Source organism: Vidua macroura, unplaced genomic scaffold (assembly GCF_024509145.1).
Source record: "Vidua macroura isolate BioBank_ID:100142 unplaced genomic scaffold, ASM2450914v1 whyUn_scaffold_107, whole genome shotgun sequence".
NCBI lineage: Eukaryota > Metazoa > Chordata > Aves > Passeriformes > Viduidae > Vidua > Vidua macroura.
Window position 1 is genome coordinate 936,889 of NW_026530542.1, and position 23,879 is coordinate 960,767.

General features: G+C 67.6%; 1 protein-coding gene across 2 annotated transcripts; it reads right to left on the reverse strand.

Annotated features, from left to right (window-relative positions):
* Positions 1 to 705: 705 nt before the first annotated feature.
* On the reverse strand, positions 706 to 22,221 carry ERBB3 (erb-b2 receptor tyrosine kinase 3). Of its 2 annotated transcripts, none has more exons than XM_054004673.1 (27): positions 22,076 to 22,221; positions 20,913 to 21,099; positions 20,163 to 20,288; positions 19,301 to 19,366; positions 19,071 to 19,189; positions 18,165 to 18,306; positions 17,959 to 18,072; positions 17,751 to 17,871; positions 17,591 to 17,664; positions 17,412 to 17,502; positions 15,562 to 15,761; positions 14,488 to 14,620; positions 13,533 to 13,623; positions 13,289 to 13,443; positions 12,388 to 12,441; positions 11,810 to 11,951; positions 10,989 to 11,108; positions 10,286 to 10,384; positions 9,207 to 9,392; positions 7,860 to 8,015; positions 6,853 to 6,928; positions 5,919 to 6,065; positions 5,098 to 5,195; positions 4,392 to 4,559; positions 3,419 to 3,490; positions 2,476 to 2,740; positions 706 to 1,825 (listed from the first exon to the last, which is right to left on the reverse strand). In XM_054004673.1, the coding sequence occupies exons 1-27, from the start codon at positions 22,154 to 22,156 to the stop codon at positions 1,284 to 1,286; spliced, it is 3,825 nt and encodes a 1,274-aa protein (XP_053860648.1). In that variant the 5' UTR covers positions 22,157 to 22,221; the 3' UTR covers positions 706 to 1,283. The 2 variants fall into 2 exon arrangements, with proteins under 2 accessions (XP_053860648.1, XP_053860647.1); XM_054004672.1 differs by having other exon boundaries at positions 4,392 to 4,562.
* Positions 22,222 to 23,879: the final 1,658 nt, after the last annotated feature.

A 23,879-nucleotide genomic window follows, 5' to 3' on the forward strand; every position in this document is an offset into this window, starting at 1 on the left:
CGCGGGGCACGCTGGGAACGCGAGTCCTCCCCGCCCCCCTGGACTACAACTCCCGGCGGCCACCGCGAGCAGAGCCCCGGACGGGCGCGTGCCGCCGCCCCCCACCCTGCGGACTACAACTCCCGGCGCGCAGCGCGGCTCTCGCGAGAGGGGGTGGGGTGCGAGACCGGAAGCGGCGCGCGGGGGGTTGATGGGAGATGTAGGCGGAAGGAGGGAACGGGAGAAGAAGCGGCGGGTGCGGAACCTCGGTACCGGGGCGGCACCGGGACCGGTCGCTCTGCCCCGCTCTTGGCTGTCGGGGTCGCCGGCATGTTCCTGGGTCCAACCCTGCAGCACCGCTCCCATTCACAATCCCCAGACCCGCGACCCCGTCCCACTCCAGCCCCCGGTCAAGCCCCCCACCCCAAGCACCGGCACCGGGGCCACACCGGGGCCGGTCCCTGCTGTCCCCGGGCCGTGGCACCGGACCCACCCACCGGCCTCAGCCCCGCGATCCCAGCCCGCCGGACCCCCCCTGTCCGGTGCTCCCCCCGACCCCCGCTCAAGCCCCCGGACCCCCCCCCAGCACCGGCACCGGGCACTGCCCGGGGGCTGCCGCTGTCCCCGGAGCGTGGTCCCGATCTCCGCTCCGGTGTCCCCCCCGCGAGCCCCCGGTCCCGCTCCTCCCCGACCCCCCAGGCCTCACCCCCGAGGTTTTTACTCAAATTCTTTTATTTCCATTCATCACGCGCGACCCCCGGGGCGGGGGGCGATCCCTGAGCGGGGGTTCCCCCCCCCCCAACCCGGGCACCCCCCCGAAAAACCGGGAGAAACACCCCAAAAAGGGATCCCCCCGACCTCAGGGGAGGGGGGACACCCCCAAACCTTCACTCAGCAGGGAATGGGGAAACCTGAAAATGAGTCTGGGGTCCTTCAGAAATCCCGCCTGACCTTGTCTGGCAGCCCCGGGTGGGGCTCGGGGGACCCCCCCCCCCCAGGGATTTGGGGAGCACCTTCAGTGAGTGGGGGGCAGGGCGGAAACGATGGGAGGGGGATCCCCGGGGGGGAGGGAGGAGGGGGGGGTCTCCACTGCCCCCTCCCCACCTGGGCGTGCTCAGTCTCAGCCCCCTCCCCAAAAAAAAAAAAAAAAACCAAACCGAGGAGAGGACAAAAAGCGCTGAGACCCCCAAGCCCCACCCTAACCCGGTGGGGTGGGGGGGGGGGGATCCTTCATATCCAAATCCAACGCGAGCCCCCCGAGGTGGGGGGGGGTCCCGGGGGTGGGTGGGGGGGGGGGGTCTCCCCTACGTCCGCTGGGCATCGGCCTTGGCGAAGAGGCGGCTGTGCCAATAATCGGGGTTGTCGAAGGCGCAGTCCGAGGCTTCCAAGCTCCGCAGGGGCTTCATGCCGGGCGCGGGGGGCCCGCGGCAGCCGGGGCAGCGCGGCCGCAGCACCGCCTCCATCTCCTCGTAGCCCTGCTCGTCCTCCCGGTGCCTCGCGGCGCCGTCCCCGGCTCTCATGTCGGTGTAGCCGTCGTGCCCCGGGGGTCCCGGGGTGGGCGCGGGGGGCTCGGTGCCCAGCGAGCGGCTGAGCCGCGGTTGTTTGTTCATGTATTCGTAGTCTTCCTCTTCCTCGTCGTCTTCATCCTCAGGGCCCCCCCGGCCTTGGGGGGCACCCGGGGGTCCCCCCGGCTCTGAGCCCACCTCCATGTATTCGTAGCCGAGCTCTTCCAGCGAGGCCGGCCGCGGTTGGGGGGCTCCCGGGGCGCCCCCCGGCCGCCGGTTCATGTACTCGTACTCCTCCTCCTCCTCCGGCTGCGGTACCGAGCCCGCGGCGGGGTCTGCGTCTGCCGGGGAGGGGGGGTCAGACACCGGCCGGGCCCCCCCCGGGGTGCCCGCAGGACCCTCCGTTTGGGGGGGGCTCACCTGGGGTCAGCCCAGCCCGAAATCCTAAAAGAGCGTCCCCGAAATGATCCCCCCCCCCCCCCCCAGCCTGGAGCCCAAACCCCAAAAAACAGGGGATGGACCCCCCCCAGAAACACAGGAACCCCCCCCCAAAGCCTGCGGGATGGGACCCCCACCCCAAAAACAGGGGATGGATCCCACATGAGCCCCACAGGAGACCCCAACCCCAAACTCTGCAGGATGGGACCCTCACCCCAAAAACAGGGGATGGACCCGCCCCAGAAACACAGGAACCCCCCCCCCCCAAACCCTGCGGGATGGGACCCCACCCCAAAGACAGGGGATGGATCCCCCAAGAGCCCCACAGGAGACCCCAACCCCAAACCTTGCGGGATGGGACCCCCCTCCCCAAAACCCTCACGGACAGGGGGAGCCCCCAGCCCCGATCCAGTGGGATGAAACCCCCCCCCTCAAAGGACCCCCATGGACAGGGGGAGCCCCAAAACCCGATCCAGTGGGATGGGACCCCCCCTCCCCAAGACCCCCAGCCCGGATGCAGCGGGATGGGACCCCCACAAGGCCCCCCCCTCACCGCGGAGGGCGCAGTTGGGGGTGACGTATCCGTTGGGGTCCTCCTCGCTGCCCTCGGAGCTGGGGGGCGGCGGGGGGAAGCTCTCCCGCTGGGACAGGTAGGCGCTGTCCCCCCGCGAGCGGAGGCTGCGGCACAGGCTCCCGGCCAGGGACCCCCCCTCGCCCAGCTCCAGCTCCGAGGCGGTGCCGCGACCCTCGGACGACTCCGACACCGTCCGGCCCAGCGACTCCTGGCGGCTCCGCCGCAGCGGCCGCGACCCCCCGGCCTGGGGACAGCGAGGGGGGGACAGCGGGAGTGAGGGGGGACAGCCCAAACCCGCCCCGGGACCCCGAACCCGCTCCGGGACCCCGAACCCGCTCCGGGACCCCAGACCTGCCCCAGGATCCTAAACCTGCTCTGGGACCCCAAACCTGCCCCGGGACCCCAAACCCGCCCCGGGACCCCAGACCTGCCCCAAACCCCCTTTGGGACCCCAGACCTGCCCCGGGATCCTAAACCTGCTCTGGGACCCCAAACCCGCCCCGGGACCCCAAACCCGCCCCGGGACCCCGAACCCGCTCCGGGACCCCAAACCCGCCCCGGGACCCCAAACCCCCTTCGGGACTCCAGACCTGCACCGGGACCCCAAACACGCCCCGGGACCCCAAACCTGCCCCGGGACCCCCCAGCATGGGGACACCGGCAGTAGAAGGGGGGGGAGACCCCAACAGGACCCCAACCCCGCCCTAGGGACACTGGGGGTCGTGGGGGGGACCCCAACCCAGCCACCTCCCACCCCCCTGGGATCCCCCACCCTGAGGGACACGGGAGGTGAGTGGGGGGGCCCCTGCGGACCCCAACCCCCCTTCCTGTCCCTTGTCACCCTTTGTGTCCCCACCCTGGTGCCCCATGGTGGCCCCTGCGAGCCCCCCGAGCCCCCCGAGCCCCCCGAGCCCCCCGGTACCTGTCGGGGGCAGCCCAGGCTGGGCTGGTTCATGGGGATGTACCCGGCGGGGGCGCTCAGCAGGCTCGGGCTCTGCGGGGACACGGCGGGGCTGGCACCGAGGGGACACCGCGACACCGCGGGGACATCACGGGGACACCACGGGGACAGGGGGACACCGCGGGAACACCGCGACACCGCGGGAACATCACGGGGACACTTCAGGGTCACCGCGGGGCTGGCACCGAGGGGACACGGGGACACCGTGGGAACATCACGGGGACACCACGGGGACAGGGGGACACCGCGGGGACACCGCGACACCGCGGGGCTGGCACCGAGGGGACATGCAGACACCGTGGGGACACCACGGGGACATCACGGGGACACGGTGGGGACACCGTGGGGACATCGCGGCGATACCACGGGGACATCACGGGGACAGGGGGACACGGCGGGGACACGGCGGGGACACCGAGGGGACAGGGACGCCCCCTCTGCTGCGGAAATTGGGGGGAGGGGGGGGCCGGCAGGGCGGGGAGGGGGAAATGGGGGGGGGGCAAAGCAGGGGGCGGTTCCCCCTTTCCCCCGATTCCCCCAATCCCCCCGATCCCCCCCAATCCCCCCGATCCCCTCGAACCACCGATCCCCCCCGGTCCCCCAATTCCCTCAATCCCCCAATTCCCCAATCCCCCCAGTTCCCCCGATCCCACCTTTCTCCCTTTCCCCCAATCCCCCCAATCCCCCCAATGCCCCCTTTCCCCCGATCCTCGATCCCCCCCCGATCCCCCCAATTCCCCCAATCCCCCCTTCTCCCTTTCCCCCGACCCCCCCAATGCTCCCTTTCCCCCCGATCCTCGATCCCCCCCCGATCCCCCTGATCCCCCAATTCCCTCGATCCCCCCCTTTCTCCCTTTCCCCCAGTCCCCCCTTTCCCCCGGTCCTCGACGCCCCCGATCCCCCCCAGCCCCCGCGGGGGTCCCGGGGGTCTCACCCGGGCACAGCTGCCCCGCGGGCGCTGCGGGCACAGCCCGGGGGCGAGGCCGAAGGCCACGTCCAGCTCCTCCTCCTCCTCCTCCTCCTCCAGCTCCAGCGTCTCCACCTCGTCCAGCTCCTTGTCACTGAGGGTGGGGGGCTCGGCGGGGGGCGCGGCCCCGCTCTCCTGCTGCGGGGGGGGGCAACGCCTCAGGGTTGGGGTCTGGGGGGTCTGAGAGGGGGGTTTGGGGGGGGTCTGGGGGGGTTTGGGGGGCTCACTTTGATCACCAGGTGAGGGGGGACAAGGGCTCAAGGATGTGGGTCTGGGGGGGCTTTGGGGGGGCTCACCTTGATCACCAGGTGTGGGGGGACAAGGGGTCACGGATGGGGGGTTTTGGGGGGTCGGGGGGGGGGCTCGGGGGGGTTTGGGGGCTCATCTTGGTCACCCGATATGGGGGGGGACAACAGGTCAGGGATGGGGGTTTGGGGTGTATGGGGGGTCTGGGAGGAGTTTGGGGGCCTGAGGGGGTTTGGGGGGGGTTTGGGGGCTCACCAGGTATGGAGGGGCAACGGCTCAGGGATGGGGGTCTGAGGGGGGATGCTTTGGGGGCTCACCTTGATGACCAGGAAGGGTTGGAGGGTTTGGAGGTTCTGGGAGGGTCTGGGGGGCTCACCTTGATGACCAGGTAGCTCGGGGGGGTTTGGGGGGTTTTGGGGGGTCTCACCTTGATGACCAGGTAGCGCGGCGGGTCCCGGGCCATGCGGGTGAACTCGTTGGCCAGCTCCTTGAAGGTGGGGCGGATGTTCTCATCGATCATCCAGCCTGGCGGTGACAGGGGACACGGTCACGGCCTGGGGACACTGCCCTGGCGTGGGGACACGGCCAGGACACAGCCTGGGGATGGGGACACGGCCAGGACCCAGCCTGGGGACAGGGACACGGCCAGGACACAGCCTGGGGATGGGGACACGGCCAGGACCCAGCCTGGGGACAGGGACACCGCCAGGACACGGCTCTGGGGATGGGGACAGGGGTGAGGGCAGCAGCAGGAACTTGTCCAGGGCTGGGGACAGTTCTGGGGACCCCTCCCCACTCTGGGGACCCCAGCTCTGGGAACAGCCCTGGTGACACCCCCAATGACACCCTGGTGCCATCCCTGGTGACACCCCCGGTGACACCCCAGGACAACCTGGGGACAGCCTGGTGACAGCCCTGGTGCTATCCCTGGTGACACCCCCAGTGACACCCATGGGGACAGCCTGGTGACACCCCCGGTGACACCCCCGGTGACAGCCCTGGGAGAGCCCTGGGGACACCCCAGGGACAGCCTGGGGACAGCCTGGTGGCATCCCCGGTGCCAGCCCGGGACAGCCTGGGAGAGCCCGGGAGAGCCCGGTGCCACCCCCGGTGCCAGCCCCGGTGCCAGCCCGGTGCCAGCCCGGTGCCAGCCCGGTGCCACCCCCGGTGCCACCCCGGTGCCAGCCCCGGTGCCAGCCCCGGTGCCAGCCCGGTGCCAGCCCCGGAGAGCCGCGCCGCGCTGCTCACATTTCACCATGACCATGTAGACGTCGATGGTGCAGATGTGCGGCTGCGAGAGCCGCTCGCCCTTCTCCAGCAGATCCGGCACCTCGGCCAGGCGGATCCCGGCGTACGGCTCGGCCCCGAACGTCATCATCTCCCACAGCGTCACCCCTGCACCGGGACAGCCCGGTGGGGACAGCGGGGACAGCGGGGACAGCCCGTGAGCCACAGGGACAGCGGGGACAGCAGGGGACACCGGGGATGTACAGCTCGGCCCCGAACGTCATCATCTCCCACAGCGTCACCCCTGCACCGGGACAGCCCGGTGGGGACAGCGGGGACAGCGGGGACAGCCCGTGAGCCACGGGGACAGCGGGGACAGCGGGGACAGCGGGGACAGCCCGTGAGCCACAGGGACAGCGGGGACAGCCCGGGAGCCGCGGGGATACTGGGGACAGCGGGGACAGCGGGGACAGCCCGTGAGCCACAGGGACAGCGGGGACAGCAGGGGACAGCCCCTGAGCCACGGGGACAGCCCGTGAACCGCGGGGACAGCCTGTGAGCCACAGGGACAGAGGGGACACTGGGGGACAGCCCGTGAACCGTGGGGACAGCGGGGACAGCGGGGACACCGGGAACACCAGAGGACAGCAGTGGACACTGGGGATACCGGGGACATTGGGGACATGGGGGACAGCGGGGGACAGCAGGGAACAGCAGAGGATAGCAGGGACACCGAGGACACTGGGGACAGCAGGGGACATTGGGGACACTGGGGGACACTGGGGACAGCAGGGGACACTGGGGACACTGGGGGACACTGGGGACAGCAGGGGACACTGGGGACACTGGGGGACACTGGGGACAGCAGGGGACACTGGGGACACTGGGGGACACTGGGGACAGCAGGGGACACTGGGGACACTGGGGGACACTGGGGACAGCGGGCTGGGCTCACCGTAGCTCCACACGTCGCTCTGGTGCGTGTACTTGCCGAAGTGAATGCTCTCCAGCGCCATCCACTTGATGGGCGTCTGCGGGAGAACGGGACATGGGGACAATGGGGACAATGGGGACAATGGGGACATGGGGACAAGGCAGGGACAACAGGGGACATGGGGACAATGGGGACAATGCAGGGACATGGGGACAAGGCAGGGACAATGGGGACATGGGGACATGGGGATATGGGGACAACGGGGGGACATGGGCACATGGGGACAACAGGGGACATGGGGACAGCAATTTGCTGTGCCCCGATGCAGTTTTGGAGGTGACAGGGATGCCATTTATCTGTGACCCCGATGCCATTTGGGGGTGCCCCCGATGCCATTTGCTGTACCCCAATGCCATTTATCTGTGCCCCAATGCCATTTATCTGTGCCCAATGCCATTTATCTGTGCCCCAATGCCATCTGCTGTACCCCAATGCCATTTATCTGTACCCCAATGCCATTTATCTGTGCCCCAATGCCATTTATCTGTGCCCCAATGCCATCTGCTGTGCCCCAATGCCATTTGCTGTGTCCCAATGCCATTTATCTGTACCCCAATGGCATTTATCTGTGCCCCAATGCCATCTGCTGTGCCCCAATGCCATTTGCTGTGTCCCAATGCCATTTATCTGCGCCCCAATGCCATCTGCTGTACCCCAATGCCATTTATCTGTGCCCCAATGCCATCTGCTGTGCCCCAATGCCATCTGCTGTGTCCCAATGCCATTTATCTGTGCCCTGATGCCATCTGCTGTACCCCAATGCCATCTGCTGTGCCCCAATGCCATTTGTTGTGTCCCAATGCCATTTATCTGTACCCTGATGCCATCTGCTGTGTCCCAATGCCATTTGCTGTACCCCAATGCCATCTGCTGTGTCCCAATGCCATTTGCTGTACCCCAATGCCATCTGCTGTGTCCCAATGCCACCGGGGCGGGAGGTGCCACCCCCGCGGCCGCCCCCAGCCCACCTTGAGCTCGTTGTAGAAGTACTTCTTGTCGTCGGGGTAGAGCAGGTCGGCGATGCCGAAGTCGGCCACCTGCGCCTGGCTGGGCGACTTGAGCAGCACGTTGCGCGCCGCCAGGTTGCGGTGCACCATGCGGTGCTCCTCCAGGTAGTACATGCCCTGAGAAACGGCCCGGCCCGCGTCAGGTTGTCGGGTTTTTTTTAAAAAAAAAAAAAAAAAAAATAGAAAATACACCACGAGAAAGACGGCGTATTCCGGAATTGTTTCGCGTTACGAAATGAATGAGGTGTTTCGGTTACGGATACGCTCGGCTCAGTCCGAGAGGAAAAGAGGTTTTTCTGACTTGGGGGAAATAATGTGGATAATTCTCTAAATCTCCTTTGTCGCTCACGGTGTTTAGAGATCCGTGGTGCCAAATGCGCCAGCGGAGTGAGATGTTTTTGCTCCAAGAGCAACGAAAGGAACGCGCGGCGCTCTCTACAAACACGGCGGCGCGTTTGGAATAAATCCATTTCATCCCCGCCCGTCTGCCTTGGAGCGCTGCTCCCGTCCTGCCCAGCAGCCACATGGGGCACGTCTACTCCTCTCTCTTCCCGAATTTTTTACCCAGAGAGACAAAGAAAGAGAAACCAATTTTTATTTCTGCTTTTTGGGGTTTTTTTTTTGTTTTTTTTTTTGTTTTTTTTAATGCAGAATGGGCTTGGAGAATTGTTTACCCGGGCTGATAGCTTGGTTAGATCCCTTATCCCTCATGCTTTACCCCTTACCCCGTGCGACCTGTGGGTTTTTGGGACAGAAGGAGGGCGCGGAGCCCCCAGAACCCTTACCCCTTACCCTTTACCCCTTACCCCTTATCCCTCATCCCTTATCCCTCATCCCTGTGTGACCTGTCGGTTTTTGGGATGAAAGGAGGGTGCGGAGCCCCCCAGAACCTTTATTCATTATCCCTTATCCTTTACCCCTTACCCCGTGTGACCTGTCGGTTTTTGGGACGGAAGGAGGGCGCGGAGCCCCCAGAACCCTTATCCCTTACCCTTTACCCCTTACCCCTTACCCCTTATCCCTTACCCCTTATCCCTCATCCCCGTGTGACCCGTCGGTTTTTGGGACGGCAGGAGGGCGCGGAGCCCCCAGAACCTTTATCCATTATCCCTTATCCCTTATCCCTTATCCCTCATCCTTTACCCCTTACCCCGTGCGACCTGTCGGTTTTTGGGATGGAAGGAGGGCGCGGAGCCCCCCGAATCCTCATCCCTTACCCCTTATCCCTTATCCCTCATCCTTTACCCCTTACCCCGTGCGACCCGTGGGTTTTTGGGACGGCAGGAGGGCGCGGAGCCCCGCACTGACCTTGGCCACCTGCACGCACCAGTTGAGCAGCAGCTGGGGGCCGATGGAGCCGCGGTTCTTGCGCACGTAGTCGAGCAGCGAGCCCAGCGGCAGCAGCTGCGTCACCAGCTGCAGCTGCGGGCCCGGGCAGATCCCCAGCAGCCGCACGATGTACGAGTGGTCCAGGCTGCCGATGGCCAGCATGTGCTGGGGGGACAGTGTCAGCACCCGCAGTGTCCCCGCAGTGTCCCCAAATCCCCCCGGCTTCGGTGGGACAGCGTCAGCACCCGCAGTGTCCCCGCAGTGTCCCCAAATCCCCCCAGCGTCAGCACCCGCAGTGTCCCCCGAGTGTCCCCAAATCCCCCCGGCTTCGGTGGGACAGCGTCAGCACCCGCAGTGTCCCCGCAGTGTCCCCAAATCCCCCCGGCGTCAGAACCCGCAGTGTCCCCCGAGTGTCCCCAAATCCCCCCGGCTTTGGTGGGACACTGCAGCAACCCCACAGTGTCCCCAAAACAGCCCTGGAGTGTCCCCAAATCCCCCCGGCTTCGGTGGGACACTGCAGCAACCCCACAGTGTCCCTGGAGCAGCCCAAGGGGACACCTGGAGCACCCCCAGAGCACCCCCTGAACCCCTCCCCTGGCCCCAGAGGGGACCCCCAGAGCCCCCCCAGAGCAGCCCTGGAGTACCCCCAGACCCCCCCCCAGCCCAAAGGGGACCCCCAGACCCCCCTGACCCCACAGGGGACTCCCGGAGTCCCCCCAGAGCAGCCCTGGAGCACCCCCAAGACCCCTCCCCTGGCCCCAGAGGAGACCCCCAGAACCCCCCAAAGCAGCCCCAGAGCTGCCCTGGAGCACCCCCAGACCCGTCCTGACCCCAGAGGGGAACCCCAGACCCCCCTGGCCCTAGAGGGGACCCCCAGAACCCCCCCAGAGCACCCTCAGAACCCCCCTGGCCCCAGAGGGGCCCCCCAGAACTGCCCAGAGCAGCCCCAGAGCAGCCCTGGAGCACCCCCAGAGCACCCCCAGACCCCTCTGGCCCAAGGGGGACCCCCAGAACCCCCCAGAGGGGACCCCCAGAACGCCCCGGTGCCCGGCACTCACGTCGGTGACGGCGTGGAAGGATTGCTGCCCGCTCCAGTCCTGGATCACCTTGATGCTCACCGGGATCTTGATGGAATCCCCGTCCGGGATCCAGATCCCCTGCGGGATTGGGATCCACGGGGTCCGATCAACGGGGTCCATCATGGGATTGGTGGGATTTATGGGATGGATGGGATTTGGGATGGGATTTGGGATGGGATTTGGGATGGGATGGGATTTCAGGTGGGATTTATGGGATTTATGGGATTTATAGCATGAATGGGATTTGGGATAGGATTTATGGGATGGATGGGATTTATGGGATGGATGTGATGGATGGGATTTGGGAAATGGGACGGGGTGGGATGGGATTTATGGGATGGATGGGATTTATGGGATGAATGGGATTTGGGATGGGATTTATGGGATGGATGTGATGGATGGGATTTGGGAAATGGGACGGGGTGGGATGGGATTTATGGGATGGATGGGATTTATGGGATGAATGGGATTTGGGATGGGATTTATGGGATGAATGGGATTTGGGATGGCATTGATGGGATGGGATGGGTTTGATGGGATCAATGGGATGGGGTGGGATGAGTGGGACAGGATCAATGGGGTGGGATTTATGGGATGGGATCAATGGGGTGGGATCAATGGGGTGGGATCAACAGGGTGGGATTTCTGGGATGGCAGCTCAGCCCCCTCCCCAAGCCCCCACCTTGTGCACGGTGCCGAAGACGCCGGAGCCCAGGACCTTGAGGCGCTTCAGCTCCGACTCCTTGAAGATGCGGGCCAGGACCTTGTTGGCTTTTTCACTGGGATCCAGCGGCTCCAGGCTCTGCGGGGACACGGCGTGGGAACGGGGACGGGGACACGGGGTGGGAACGGGGACGGGGACATGGGGTGGGAACAGGGATGGGGACAGGGACATGGTGTGGGAACGGGGACAGGGACACAGAGTGGGGACAGGGACAGGGACACGGGGTGGGAACGGGGATGGGGACGGGGACACGGCGTGGGAACGGGGACACGGACACAGAGTGGGAATGGGGACAGGGACGGGGACAGAGGGTGGGAACGGGGACAGGGATGGGGTGGGGATGGGGACAGGGATGGGGACACGGGGTGGGGACAAAGACGGGGACACGGCATGGGGACGGGATGGGGACGGGGACGGGATGGGGACGGGGATGGGGATGGGGACACAGGGTGGGGACAGGGATGGGGTGGCAATGGGGACGGGATGGGATGGGGATGGGGGACACGGGGTAGGATGGGGGTGGGGACGGGGACAGCATGGGGACGGGATGGGGATGGGATGGGACAGGGAAGGGCACAGGGACAGGAGCACAGCAGGATGAGGATGGAGAGCGACTGGGATGGAAGCAAAGCTGGAGACGGACGGGGCCGGACGGGGACGGGGCTGGCGAGGGCCGGACGCGCCTCTGCCCGGCCGGACACAGGAGCCAACCCCTCCCGCCGCCCCGGGGCCGCTCCCGGGGCCGCTCCCGGGGCCGCTCCGGTTCCCCCGGCGCTGACCTCGCCCCGCTCCAGGTAGCGCCGCATCGCCCGTTTCTTCTGGATCTTCTTGCCCCGCCAGTAGAGCAGCGCCAGCAGCACCAGCGAGCACGAGAGGAAAACGGCCCCGACCACCATGACCGCGATCAGCGTCGGGGTCCGCCTGCGGCACCGGGAACGGCACCGGGAACGGCACCGGGAGCGGCACCGGGAACGGGCAAGGGACGGGAATGGGAATGGGGATGGGGATGGGGACAGGGATGGGGAAAAGCACAGGGTTAGTGTCCCCGCAGTCCCTCGGGGTCCCTGCAGCCCCCCCGGGATGTCCCCATAGCCCCCCCCCCCCCAGGGATGTCCCCGCAGCCCCCTCAGGGTCCTCACAGTCCCCGGGATATCCCCGCAGCCCCCAGGATGTCCCCACAGTCCCCCCAGGGATGTCCCCGCAGCCTCTCGGGGTCCTCTCAGCCCCCTCAGGGTCCTCACAGCCCCCGGGATGTCCCCGCAGCCCCCAGGATGTCCCCACAGTCCCCCCCAGGGTCCCCACAGCCCCCGGGATGTCCCCGCAGCCCCCCCGGGCTCCCCCGAGCCCCCCGCGGTACCTGGACACGGGCAGGGCGTCCCCCAGGCAGTCCCGCAGCAGCGGCCCCACACACCTGTGGGGAGGGAGATGGGGCTCAGCCCCTGGGGGACCCCCCAGGGGACACTCGGGACCCCAACTTGTGCCCCGGGGGGTCCCCAGACCCCCAACATGCCCTGAACGATGGCTCAGGCCCCTCGACCTGCCCCTCGGGGGGTCCCCAGACCCCAAAATGCCACCAGTGAGGTCCCGAGTCCCCCAGTCCTGCCCCAAATGATACCCCAAGACCCCCACCCTGCCCGCAGTGACACCTCAGGACCCCCACCCTCCTCCCAAAGAGGTTTTGGGACCCCCACCTGCCCTCCACGGGGGTCCTGAGAATCTCCATCCTTCCCCCAGTGGGGTCCTGAGCCCCCCAAACCGCCCAGGACCCTCACCCTGATCCCAGTGATGACCCTGGACCCCCACCCTCCTCCCAAAGAGGTTTTGGGACCCCCACCCTGCCCTCCACGGGGTCCCAGTGGGGTCCTGAGTCCCCTAAACTGCCCAGAATCCTCATCTTGCCCCCAGTCCTGCCCCAAATGATACCCCAAGACCCCCACCCTGCCCGCAGTGATGCCCCAGGACCCCCACCCTGCTCCCCAAAGAGGTTTTGGGACCCCCACCCTGCCCTCCACGGGATCCTGGGAACCTCCATCCTTCCCTCAAGGGGGTCCTGAGCCCCCCAATCTGCCCGCCCCCCCCCAGTGATGCCCCAGCGTTCCCAAAGACTCTCCCCAAAGAGGTTTTGGGACCCCCACCGTGGGGTCCCAGTGGTGTCCTGAGCCCCCCAGGCTACCCGGGCCCCCCCAGCCCCCCCAAGCCCCGCTGGGTGGCGGTGCCGGTGCCCCCCCGGGGGGGGGGGGGGAGGGCGGGGGTCGCACCCCCGGCTGCAGTTCTCGTGGCAGGGCCGGCACTCGCGGCTCCCGTCGGGGAATTTGTAGATGGGGCCGCGCTCGCCCAGGACGCCGTCGGGACATCGCTCCACGCAGTGCGGCCCGTCGCGATAGTGGGCGCAGCGCGTGCAGGTGTCGGCACCCTGCGGGGGGGGGGAGGGTGACACGCCTGGGGACACGCGCGGGGGACAGCGGGGACACCGCGCGGCGCGGCGCGGCGGCCGGGCCGTACCGAGCCGTTGCAGGTGGCGCCGCCGTCGATGCGCTCGCACTCCGGGTGGCACTCGGAGCATTCGCCGCCCTGCGAGAACTCCCGCGGGTCCCTGCGGGCACCGGGGGGGGGGGTCACCGAGCCCGCCTGGCGGTGACAGGGCCACCCCGGTGGTGACAGGGCCACCCCGGTGGCGACAGGGCCACCCCGCGGTCCGCACCTGCCGTGCCCCTGTCGGTCCCACCCTGGGACCCTCCACGCCCACCCCACCCTGGGGCTGATCTCCCACCCCACGACCCCCCCACCCCAGTGCCCACCCCGGGGGTCTCCGCAGTGCCGGTGCCCCCCCCCCCCCCACGTCCCCTGTGTCGTCCACACCCCCTCCTTGTCCCCAGTGTCCCAATGTCCCCCGTGCCCCCATATCCCCCCCCACCGTGCCCGTGTCCCCCGTGGCCCCAATGTCCCTCATGCCCCTCGTGGCCCCTGGGTCCCCCTTGCCCCCCACGTCCCCCTTGTCCCCTGTGCCCTCCATGTCCCCCTTGTTGCTCCATGTCCCCCATGTCCCCTGTGCCCCCCATGTCCCCCTACCCCCTGTACCCCTCTTGCCTCCACTTGTCACCCCATGTGGCCCTCATGCCCCCCTTGTCCCCCCATGTCCCCCCATGTCCCCCTGTGCCCCCTTGCCTTTTCCCCCGTGTCCCCCCCGTGCCCTCCATGTCCCCCCGTGCCCCTCTTGTCCCCTTTGCTCCCCCTCTTGTCCTCCGTGTCCCCCCGTGGCCCCCCGTGCTCCCCCGTGCCCGCTGACCCCTCGGTGAAGTGGCAGGTGGGCACGCAGACCCCTCTTGTCCCCCGTGCCCCCCCGTGCCCCCCGTGCCCGCTGACCCCTCAGTGAAGTGGCAGGTGGGCACGCAGACCCCTCTTGTCCCCCGTGCCCCCCCGTGCCCCCCGTGCCCCCGTGCCCCCCGTGCCCGCTGACCCCTCGGTGAAGCGGCAGGTGGGCACGCAGACCCCCCTCCGGCTGTAGTAGCGGCAGGACAGGCACTGCCCGGGGCCGGGCCCCCAGCAGCCCTCGGCCGAGCACAGCGGGTCACACACCTTGCCCTCTTGCTCTGGGGGGACAGGGGGGGCACAGCGGGGCTGGGGTCACCCGGGGGCTCAGAGAGGGGCTGGGGGTCAGAGAGGGGCTGGGGGTCAGAGAGGGACTGGGGTCACTCATGGGCTCAGGGTGGGGCTGGGGTCAGAGGGGGCTGGGGGTCAGAGAGGGCTGGGGTCAGAGGGGGCTGGGGTCAGAAAGGGGTTGGGGGTCAGAGGGGGCTGGGGGTCAGAGAGGGCTGGGGGTCAGAGAGGGCTGGGGTCAGAGGGGGCTGGGGTCAGAAAGGGGTTGGGGGTCAGAGGGGGCTGGGGTCGCCCCGGGGGTTCAGAGAGGGGCTGGGGGGGTAAAAAGGGGGTTGGGGTCAGAGCGGGGTCTGTTTGTTCCCGTGCCCCCCTCCCCTATGGGATGCACGGGGGGGGGGGTCTCAGTGTGGGGTCCCCGGGGGTCTCAGTGTGGGGTCCGCCCCCGGGGAGGGGTCTGGGTGTCCCCCGAGGGGTCCCGGGGGGGGTCCCACGCCCCCTCCCTGTGTAAGGAATTGGGGTTCAGTGCGGGGTCTGGGGGTCGCAGTCTCCCCTTCCCTGTGAGATGGACCGGGGCCCTCTTGAGGGGTCTGGGGGTGCCCAAGAGGTCCCGGGGGGGTCCAACGCCCCCTCCCTGTGTAAAGGATTGGGGTTCAGTGCAGGGTCTGGGGGTCCCGGTCTCCCCTCCCCTATGGGACGGATGGGGGGGTCTCAGTATGGGATCCCCCCGGGGAGGGGTCTGGGGGTGCCCAAGAGGTCCCGGGGGGGGGGGTCCCACGCCCCCTCCCTGTTTAAGGGATTGGGGTTCAGTGCGGGGTCTGGGGGTCGCGGTCTCCCCTTCCCTGTGGGATGGACCGGGGCCCTCTCGAGGGGTCTGGGGGTGCCCAAGAGGTCCCGGGGGGGGTCCCACGCCCCCTCCCCAGCCCGGCCCACGCACGGCACTTGCTGCGGGGCCGGTTGTTGCGGATGTCGAGGTCGGCGCGGCTGCGGCTGAGCGCGGCCCAGTGCACGGTGTGCAGGAAGCAGAGCCGCCGGTTCTCCGTGATGTACACGCGGCCCGCGCTCACCTCCCGCAGCGAGCGCAGCCCCAGCGACGTCACGTTCTCGTTCTTCATGATCAGCAGCGAGAAACCGCGGCTGCGGGGAGGGAGACGGGGAGTTCGGGGGGCTGGGGGGGCTCCGGGAGCCGCGGGATGAACCGGGAACCGGGGATGAACCGGGAGCCGGGAGATGAACCGGGAGACGGGGATGAACCGGGAGACGGGGATGAACCGGGAACCGGGGATGAACCGGGAGCCGGGAGATGAACCGGGAGACGGGGATGAACCGGGAGACGGGGATGAACCGGGAACCGGGGATGAACCGGGAGCCGGGAGATGAACCGGGAGCCGGGAGATGCTCCAGGAGCCGGGGGATGAACCGGGAAGGAGCAGCCGGGGATGCTCTGGGAGCCAGGGATGCTCTGGGAGCCGGGGATGAACCGGGAGCCGGGGAATGTTCCGGGAATGAGCAGCCGGGGACGCTCCGGGAGCGGGAGATGAACCAGGAATGAGCAGCCAGGGACGCTCCGGGAGCCAGAGAATGAGCCCAGAATGAAGGAATGCTCCGGGAGCTGGGGGTGCCCCGGGATCCGGGGGATGAACCGGGAATGAGCAACCGGGAATGCTCCGGGAGCGGGGGATGAGCAGGGAGCCGGGGGATGCTCCGGGAGCCGGGGAATGTTCCGGGGATGAGCAGCCGGGGACGCTCCGGGAGCCGGAGAATGAGCCCAGAATGAAGGAATGCTCCGGGAGCTGGGGGTGCTCCGCATGTGAGGAATGAGCCCCGAATGAGCGGATGCTCCGGGAGTCAGGGAATGCTCTGAGAGCCGGGAGCTGTTCCTGGAAGCGGGAGCTGCTCCGGGAGCCGGGGGATGAACCGGGAGCCGGGGAATACTCTGGGAAGGAGCGGCCGGGGCTGCTCCGGGAGCTGGGGGTGCTCCGGGAGTGAGGAATGAGCCCCGAATGAGCGGATGCTCCGGGAGTGAGGGAATGCTCTGAGAGCCAGGGGATGAACCGGGAATGAAGGAACGCTCCGGGAGCCGCTCCGGGAGTCGGGGAAAGTTCCGGGAGCCGGGGGATGAACCGGGAGGATGCCCCGGGAGCCGGGGGGATGACTCCGAGGAGGAGGAGACGCTCCCGGATACTCCAGGAGCGGGGAGGATGTGCCGGGAGCCGGGAAATATTCTGGGATTGAGGGGATGCTCCTGGAGCCGGGGATGAGCCCGAGCTGGGGAGAGACTCCGGGAGCGAGGGAGGGAGGGAGGGAACACAGGGACGAGGACAGGGGGATGGGAGGTGCCAGGACGAGCAGGGATCCGGGGATGAGGGGATGCAGGAATTGGGGAAAACGGGGAATTCAGGGATGCCGGGGAATGCAGGAATTGGGAAAAGAGGGAATTCAGGGATCAGGAATGCGGAGGATGCAGGAATTAGGGAAAACGGGGAATTCAGGGATTGGGAAAAAGGGGAATTCAGGGATCGGGGAAAATGGGGAATTCAGGAATTGGGAAAACAGGGAATGCAGGAATTAGGAAAAACAGGGAATTCAGAGATTGGGAAAGCAGGGAATTCAGGGATTTGGGATGCCAGGGATGCAGGAATTAGGGAAAAGGGGAAGTTCAGGGATTGGGAAAACGGGGAATTCAGGGATTTGGGATGCCAGGGATGCAGGAATTAGGGAAAAGGGGGAGTTCAGGGGTCGTGGATGCCGGGGAGGGGCACAGGACAGGCGGCAGGGGCTCCTCACTTGTACAGGCTCCGTCCCCCGATGGTCTCGAGGTTGGAGAAGACGCTGAAGTTGTGCATGTGCTTGGGCCAGGACTGGATGTTCAGGTACCCTGCGGGGCCACCGCGGGCTCAGGGGGGTCCCGGGTGGTCTCGGGGAGGCTCCAGGGGGGTCCCAGCACCCCCAGCCCCGCTGCTCACCCGTGATCTCCCGCACCGTCCGGAACACGTTCAGCTTCTCCGGGTCCAGCGCCGAGATGTTGCGCCAGGGGTCCCTGCGGGGCCGGAGCGGTCAGCGGGGCCGGGGAGGGGGGCTGCACCCCCTAAACCCCCCCTGAACCCCCCAAATGCCATCCCTCACCCCTCCAGGCCCGTGATGAGGAAGTCGAGGTTGCCCAGGATCTTGGTGCAGTTGATGAAGGTGTCGATGTTGCTGGAGTCCACGGTCTGGTATTTGCTGCCGGCGCCGGTGCCCTCGCAGGCTGCGGGGCGTGGGCAGGGGGTCAGGGGGGTCCCACAGCCCCCAGACCCCCCCGAGGACCCCAGACCCCCCTGGGGGACCCCCGTACCCTTGGGGCACAGCCCCGCGCAGGGCTCGCAGATCTTCAGCCCGTTCTTCTCCACTTCCATCTTGTCGTTGGGGCAGGCGCGCACGCACGAGCTCTGGTCCACCACGAAGTTGTCTGGGAGGACGCCCCGGGGGTCACCTGGCGTCCCCCGGCCCGGGTCCCCAGAGCCCCCCAGAGCCCCCCAGGAGCCCCAGACCCCGACTCACGGGGGCACTCCCGCACGCAGACCCCCCCGTACTGGTACTTGGTGTCGGGGTTGGGCTCCAGCTGGAAGGTCAGCTTGTTGTAGATGAGCGGCTGCGGGCACAGCGGCACACACGAGCCGCTGTCGTTGAAGTGCCGGCAGGCCTGGGGACGGACAGATGGACACGGGATGGACAGGCGGACATGGGATGGACAGATGGACACAGGATGGACAGACGGACACAGCCATGGACACGGGGATGGACACGGGGATGGACACGGGGATGGACAGATGGACAGATGGACACGGGATGGATAGATGGACACAGCCATGGACATGGGGATGGACACAGGGATGGACATGGGGATGGACACAGGGATGGACAGATGGACAGATGGACACGGGATGGACAGGTGGACACGGGATGGACAGATGGACACAGCCATGGACACGGGGATGGACACGGGGATGGACACAGGGATGGACAGATGGACAGATGGACACGGGATGGACAGATGGACACAGCCATGGACATGGGGATGGACACAGGGATGGACATGGGGATGGACACAGGGATGGACAGATGGACAGATGGACACGGGATGGACAAATGGGCACAGGATGGACAGATGGACACGGGATGGACACAGGGATGGACACAGGGATGGATGGATGGATGGATGGATGGATGATGGATGGATGGATGGACACACGCACATGGGGACGGATGGACGGACACGTGGATGGACAGACGGATGGGCAGACGGACACAGAGCGGACACAGGGGCGGGTGGATGGACGGCTGGACGGACAGACAGCCGGACACGGGGGCAGACGGATGGCTGGATGGACGGACAGACAGATGCAGGGGCGGGCGGGCGGATGGCCGGCTGGAGGGACAGACGGACGGACAGACAGACAGACGTACGAAGCAGTCGGTGCGCAGGGGCCCGGTGCAGCCGCCCGCGCACTCCTCGTGGCAGCACTCGTTGGGCGCGCGGCCGAAGCAGCGCCCGTTGCACTGCGGGGCGCAGATGGTCTTGGTCACTGCGGGGACACCGGGGGGCACCGGGGGTCACCGGGGGGCACCGGGGGTCACCGGGGCCGGGGGGGTCCGGCCCACCCCCAAACCCCCCCCCCGAGCCCCCCGGTACCCACGTTTCTGGCAGTCGTCGGGGCCCGGCCCCCAGCAGTGCCCGCCGCAGCTCTCGTGGCACGGGGCACCTGCGGGACAGCGCGGCGGGGTCACCCCACGGGGACCCCAGAAACAGGGGCACCCCAAAAGCAGGGTCACCCCACAGGGACCTCACAGGGATCCCAAAAACAGGGTGACCCCACAGGGTCACCCCCACGGGGACCCCAGAAACAGGGGCACCCCAAAAGCAGGGTCACCCCACAGGGTCACCCCCACGGGGACCCCAGAAACAGGGGCACCCCAAAAGCAGGGTCACACCACAGGGACCTCACAGGGACCCCAAAAACAGGGTCACCCCACTCCCAAGGGTCACCCCAAAGGGACCCCAAAAAACAGGGTGACCCCACAGGGACCCCAAAACCAGGATGACCCCAAACCCAGGGGTGACCCCAAAGGGACCCCAAAGGCACCCCAAAAACAGGGGTCACCTCAAACCCAGGGGTGACCCCCAAAGGGACCCTAAATCCAGGTGTGCCCCAAAGCCACCCCAACCCCGGGGTGACCCTGAAGCCACCCCAAACCCAGGAGTCATCCCAAAGCCACTCCAAAGTGACCCCAAACACAGGGGTGACCCCAAAGCCCCCCAAACCCAGGGGTGACCCCAAACCCAGGGGTGACCCCAAAGCCATCCCAAACCCAGGGATGGCCCCAAAGTGACCCCAAACCCAGGGGTGACCCCAAACCCAGGGGTGACCCCAAACCCCGGGGTGACCCCGAAGCCCCCCAAACCCCGGGGTGACCCCGATTCGCCCCAAACCCCGGGGTGACCCTGAAGCCCCCCAAACCCCGGGGTGACCCCGATTCCCCCGCTGTCCCGGCACGCACAGCCCCGGCCGTTGTCCCTCACGAGGGGCTCCAGGCGCGTGTCCCTCATGATGTCCCTCCACTCCACGGTGTCCACGTGGCACAGCTGCGCGTTCTTCTCGATGTACACCCCCCCCGCCAGGATCTCTGCGGGGACAGCGGTGACAGGGGGGGACAGGGGGGGACAGGCGGGGACAGATCCCCCCCAGAGCCACCTGGCAGCGCAGGGAGGGGACAGGGACCTTGGGGACCATCCCCGCTCCAAGGGACAGCACAGGGGACACGGGTGACAGAGGGTGACAGGGGGGACAGGCGGTGACAGGGGGTGACAGGTGACAAAGGGGTGACAAGGGGTGACAGAGGGTGACAAGGGGTGACAGGGGGGACAGGCGGTGACAGGGGGTGACAGGGGGGACAGGGGGTGACAAGGGGTGACAGGGGGTGACAAGGGGTGACAAGGGATGACAGGGGGTGACAGGGGGTGACAGGGGGTGACAGGGGGGGGACAGGGGGGGACAGGGGGGGACAGACCCCCCACACCCACCTGGCAGCACAGGAAGGGGACAGGGACCATCCCTGCTCCAAGGGACACGGGGGACAGGGGGTGACAAGGGGTGACAAGGGGTGACAAGGGGTGACAAGGGGTGACAAGGGATGATAAAGGGTGACAGAGGGTGACAGGGGGTGACAAGGGGTGACAGGGGGTGACAAGGGGTGACAGGGGGTGACAGCCCCCCAGCCCCCCGCCGTGTCCCCAGCTCGGTGTCCCACCTGTGAGCTGGTTGAGGCCGAGCTGGCGCAGGGCGTGCGTGGTGTTGGGGTTGTAGTTGAGCAGCACGAAGAGCGCGAACCTGTCCTCGTAGAACTGCGTCCCGCGGATCACGCGCAGGTTCTGCAGCGGCAGCGCCGCGAACACGTTCATGGCGATCAGGATGTAGCCGGTCACCTCCCGGATGGTCTGCGGGGGGCTCGGGGTCACCTGGTGGCCGTGGCCGCGCTCCCCATGGCGGCTGTGTCACCTCCAAACCGGCCACGTCCTCCTCCTGATGTCCCCATGGACATGTGGCCTCCAAACTGGCCGTGTCCTCCCCTTGATGGCCACTGTCCCCATGGTGGACATGTCACCTCCAAACTGGCCACGTCCTCCTCCTGATGTCCCCATGGACATGTCACCTCCAAACTGGCCGTGTCCTGCACACGGTGGCCATGGCCATGGTCCCCATGGTGGACATGTCACCTCCAAACTGGCCACGTCCTCCTCCTGATGTCCCCATGGACATGTCACCTCCAAACTGGCCGTGTCCTGCACATGGTGGCCATGGCCGTGGCCCCCATGGTGGCTGTGTCACCTCCAAACTGGCCACGTCCTCCCCTTGATGGCCACTGTCCCCATGGTGGACATGTCACCTCCAAACTGGCCACCAAGGCCCAGGGGTCGCCCCAAAGTGACCCCAAACCCATGGACCCCAGGGGGGACCATGTCCTCCCCTTGATGGCCATGGTCCCTGTAATGGACACGTGACCTCCAGACTGGCCGTGTCCTTCACATGGTGGCCATGGCTGTGGTCCCCATGGCCGCTGTGTCACCTCCAAACTGGCCACGTCCTCCTTTTGATGGCCATGGCCCCCATGGTGGACATGTGACCTCCTCAATGGTCACGTCCTCCTCTTGATGGCCATGGTCCCATGTCCACATGTCCAAACTGGCCATGTCCAGCACATGGTGGCCACGGCTGTGGCCCCCATGGTCACCTCCAAACTGGCCACGTCCCGCACATGGTGGCCATGGTCCCTGTAATGGACATGTGACCTCCAAACTGGCCACGTCCTCCCCATGATGATGGCAGCGATGTCCCCTCTGAGGTCCCTGCCCCCTCGGCGCTGGCCACATCCCCCCCTCAGTGGCCACCCCCCGCGTGTCCCCCAGGGGTCACCTGGAGGAAGGAGAGGTCCTGGGTGTGGTCGATGAGGACGATCTCCAGGTTGCCCATGACGATCTCGCAGTTGTTGTACATCTTGTGCAGGGTCTGGTACTGGTGCTGCGCGTCCCCCGTCACGCTCAGCCCGTTCAGCGTCCCCGCGCACACTGCGGGCACCCAGCGCGTCACCGGGGCCACCGGGGCCACCGGGGCCACCACGGGCATGGGGCCGCCACGGCCACCCCCGCATGGCCACGGCGTCCCCTGCACAGTCACAGCAATGTCCCCTCCCAGCTGGCCATGCCCTGCCCGTGGTGGTCACGGTCGTGGTGGCTGTGTCACCTCCTCCATGGCCATGTCAGGCCCTTGATGTCCCTTGATGTCCCCGCGCCCTCCGAGCTGGACATGTCCAGCTCTTGATGGCCACGGTCCCCGTGGTGGCTGTGCCACCTCCTCAGTGGTCACATCCTCCCCTGAATGGTCACTACTCCTGTCCCCTCAGAGCTGGACATGTCCTGCCTGTGGTGGCCGTGGCCATGGCCCCCATGGTGGCCATGTCACCTCCAAACTGGCCATGTCCCCCAATGTGGTCCCTGTCCCCTCCCAGCTGGCCATGTCCTGCCCGTGGTGGCCGTGGCCGTGACCCCCCAGTGATGGCTCTGTCACCTCTTCAATGGCCACGTCCCCCCCTTGATGTCCCCTCCAAGCTGGTCACGTCCTCCCCTAGACAGCCACGGTCCCCCCTCAGTGGCCGTGTCCCCACTTCAATGTCCTTGTCCCCTCCATGGTGGCCCTGTCCCCTCCATGGTCTCCTGCCTATGGAGGAGTCCCCATGGGGTCCCTGTCCTTTCCATGGTGTCTCTTGCAAACGTCCCCGGCCCCTCCATGGTGTCCCCCTCACAGTGTCCCCTCCACCATGTCCTTGTCCCCTCCATGGTGTCCCCTCCACGATGTCCTTGTCCCCTCCATGGCGTCCCCCTCACGGTGTCCCCTCCACCATGTCCCTGTCCCCTCCATGGTGTCCCCTCCACGATGTCCCTGTCCCCTCCACGATGTCCCTGTCCCCTCCACCATGTCCTTGTCCCCTCCACGGTATCCAGCCCGTGGTGTCCCTGTCCCCTCCCTCTGCCGCCCTTGTCCCCCAGCCCCCTCCCCAGCGCTGTCCCCGCCCCGGGTCCTCCCCCGCCGCTCCCGTCCGGTCCCTCCCCGCTGCCGGCGCGCGGTGCCCGAACCGGCCGGGCGAGCCTTGCGCAAGGCGGGCGCCTCGGGCACGGCCCCCCCGCCCCGCCACGCCCGCCCGGACTTCGGCCCCGCCGCCGCCGCCGCCCCGCGGGCCGAGCCCCGCGGCCACCCCCGGCTCCGGGGGCGCGGGGTCCCCGCGGGGGCGGCGGGCTCGGGGTCCCCCCCGTTCTCGCGGGCGCACAGGGCCCCCTTTGTGCGCGGGGCCCCCTCCCCGGGCACCGCACAAAGCCGCGATTGTGGCGGGCGGCACCGGGGGGAGGCCGAGCCCCCCAAACCGGGACCCCCGGGGGCACCGAGGGGTGCGGGGCCCCCGCGGACCCGCCAGACGTGACTCAGGCCCCGGCGCGGGGGGGGGGGGGGGCGCGGTCAAAGGCGGCTTTGTCCGGCCCGGGACCCCTCCGGGGGCGGCCGCGGAGCTCGGGGCACGCACGGGAAGGGCCCCCCCCGCCCCGGCCCGGGCTATTTGAGCAGGGATGGGGCTATAAAAAGGTCCCAGCTGCGATGGCAGCGGCTCCCAGGGCCCGGGGAGGGGCACGGGGGGCCCGGGACGGGGGGTGCTGCGACCCCCATGAAACAC

Coding starts and splice junctions, on each gene's coding strand:
- ERBB3 (XM_054004672.1), bottom strand. CDS start 22,156: ATGTACAACAACTGCGAGATCGTCATGGGCAACCTGGAGATCGTCCTC. Junction 18,307..19,070: donor CCCTGCGCACCGACTGCTTC/GTACGTCTGTCT, acceptor GTCCGTCCCCAG/GCCTGCCGGCACTTCAACGA. Junction 1,826..2,475: donor CCCCAACTGCGCCCTCCGCG/GTGAGGGGGGGG, acceptor CCTCCCCGGCAG/ACGCAGACCCCGCCGCGGGC.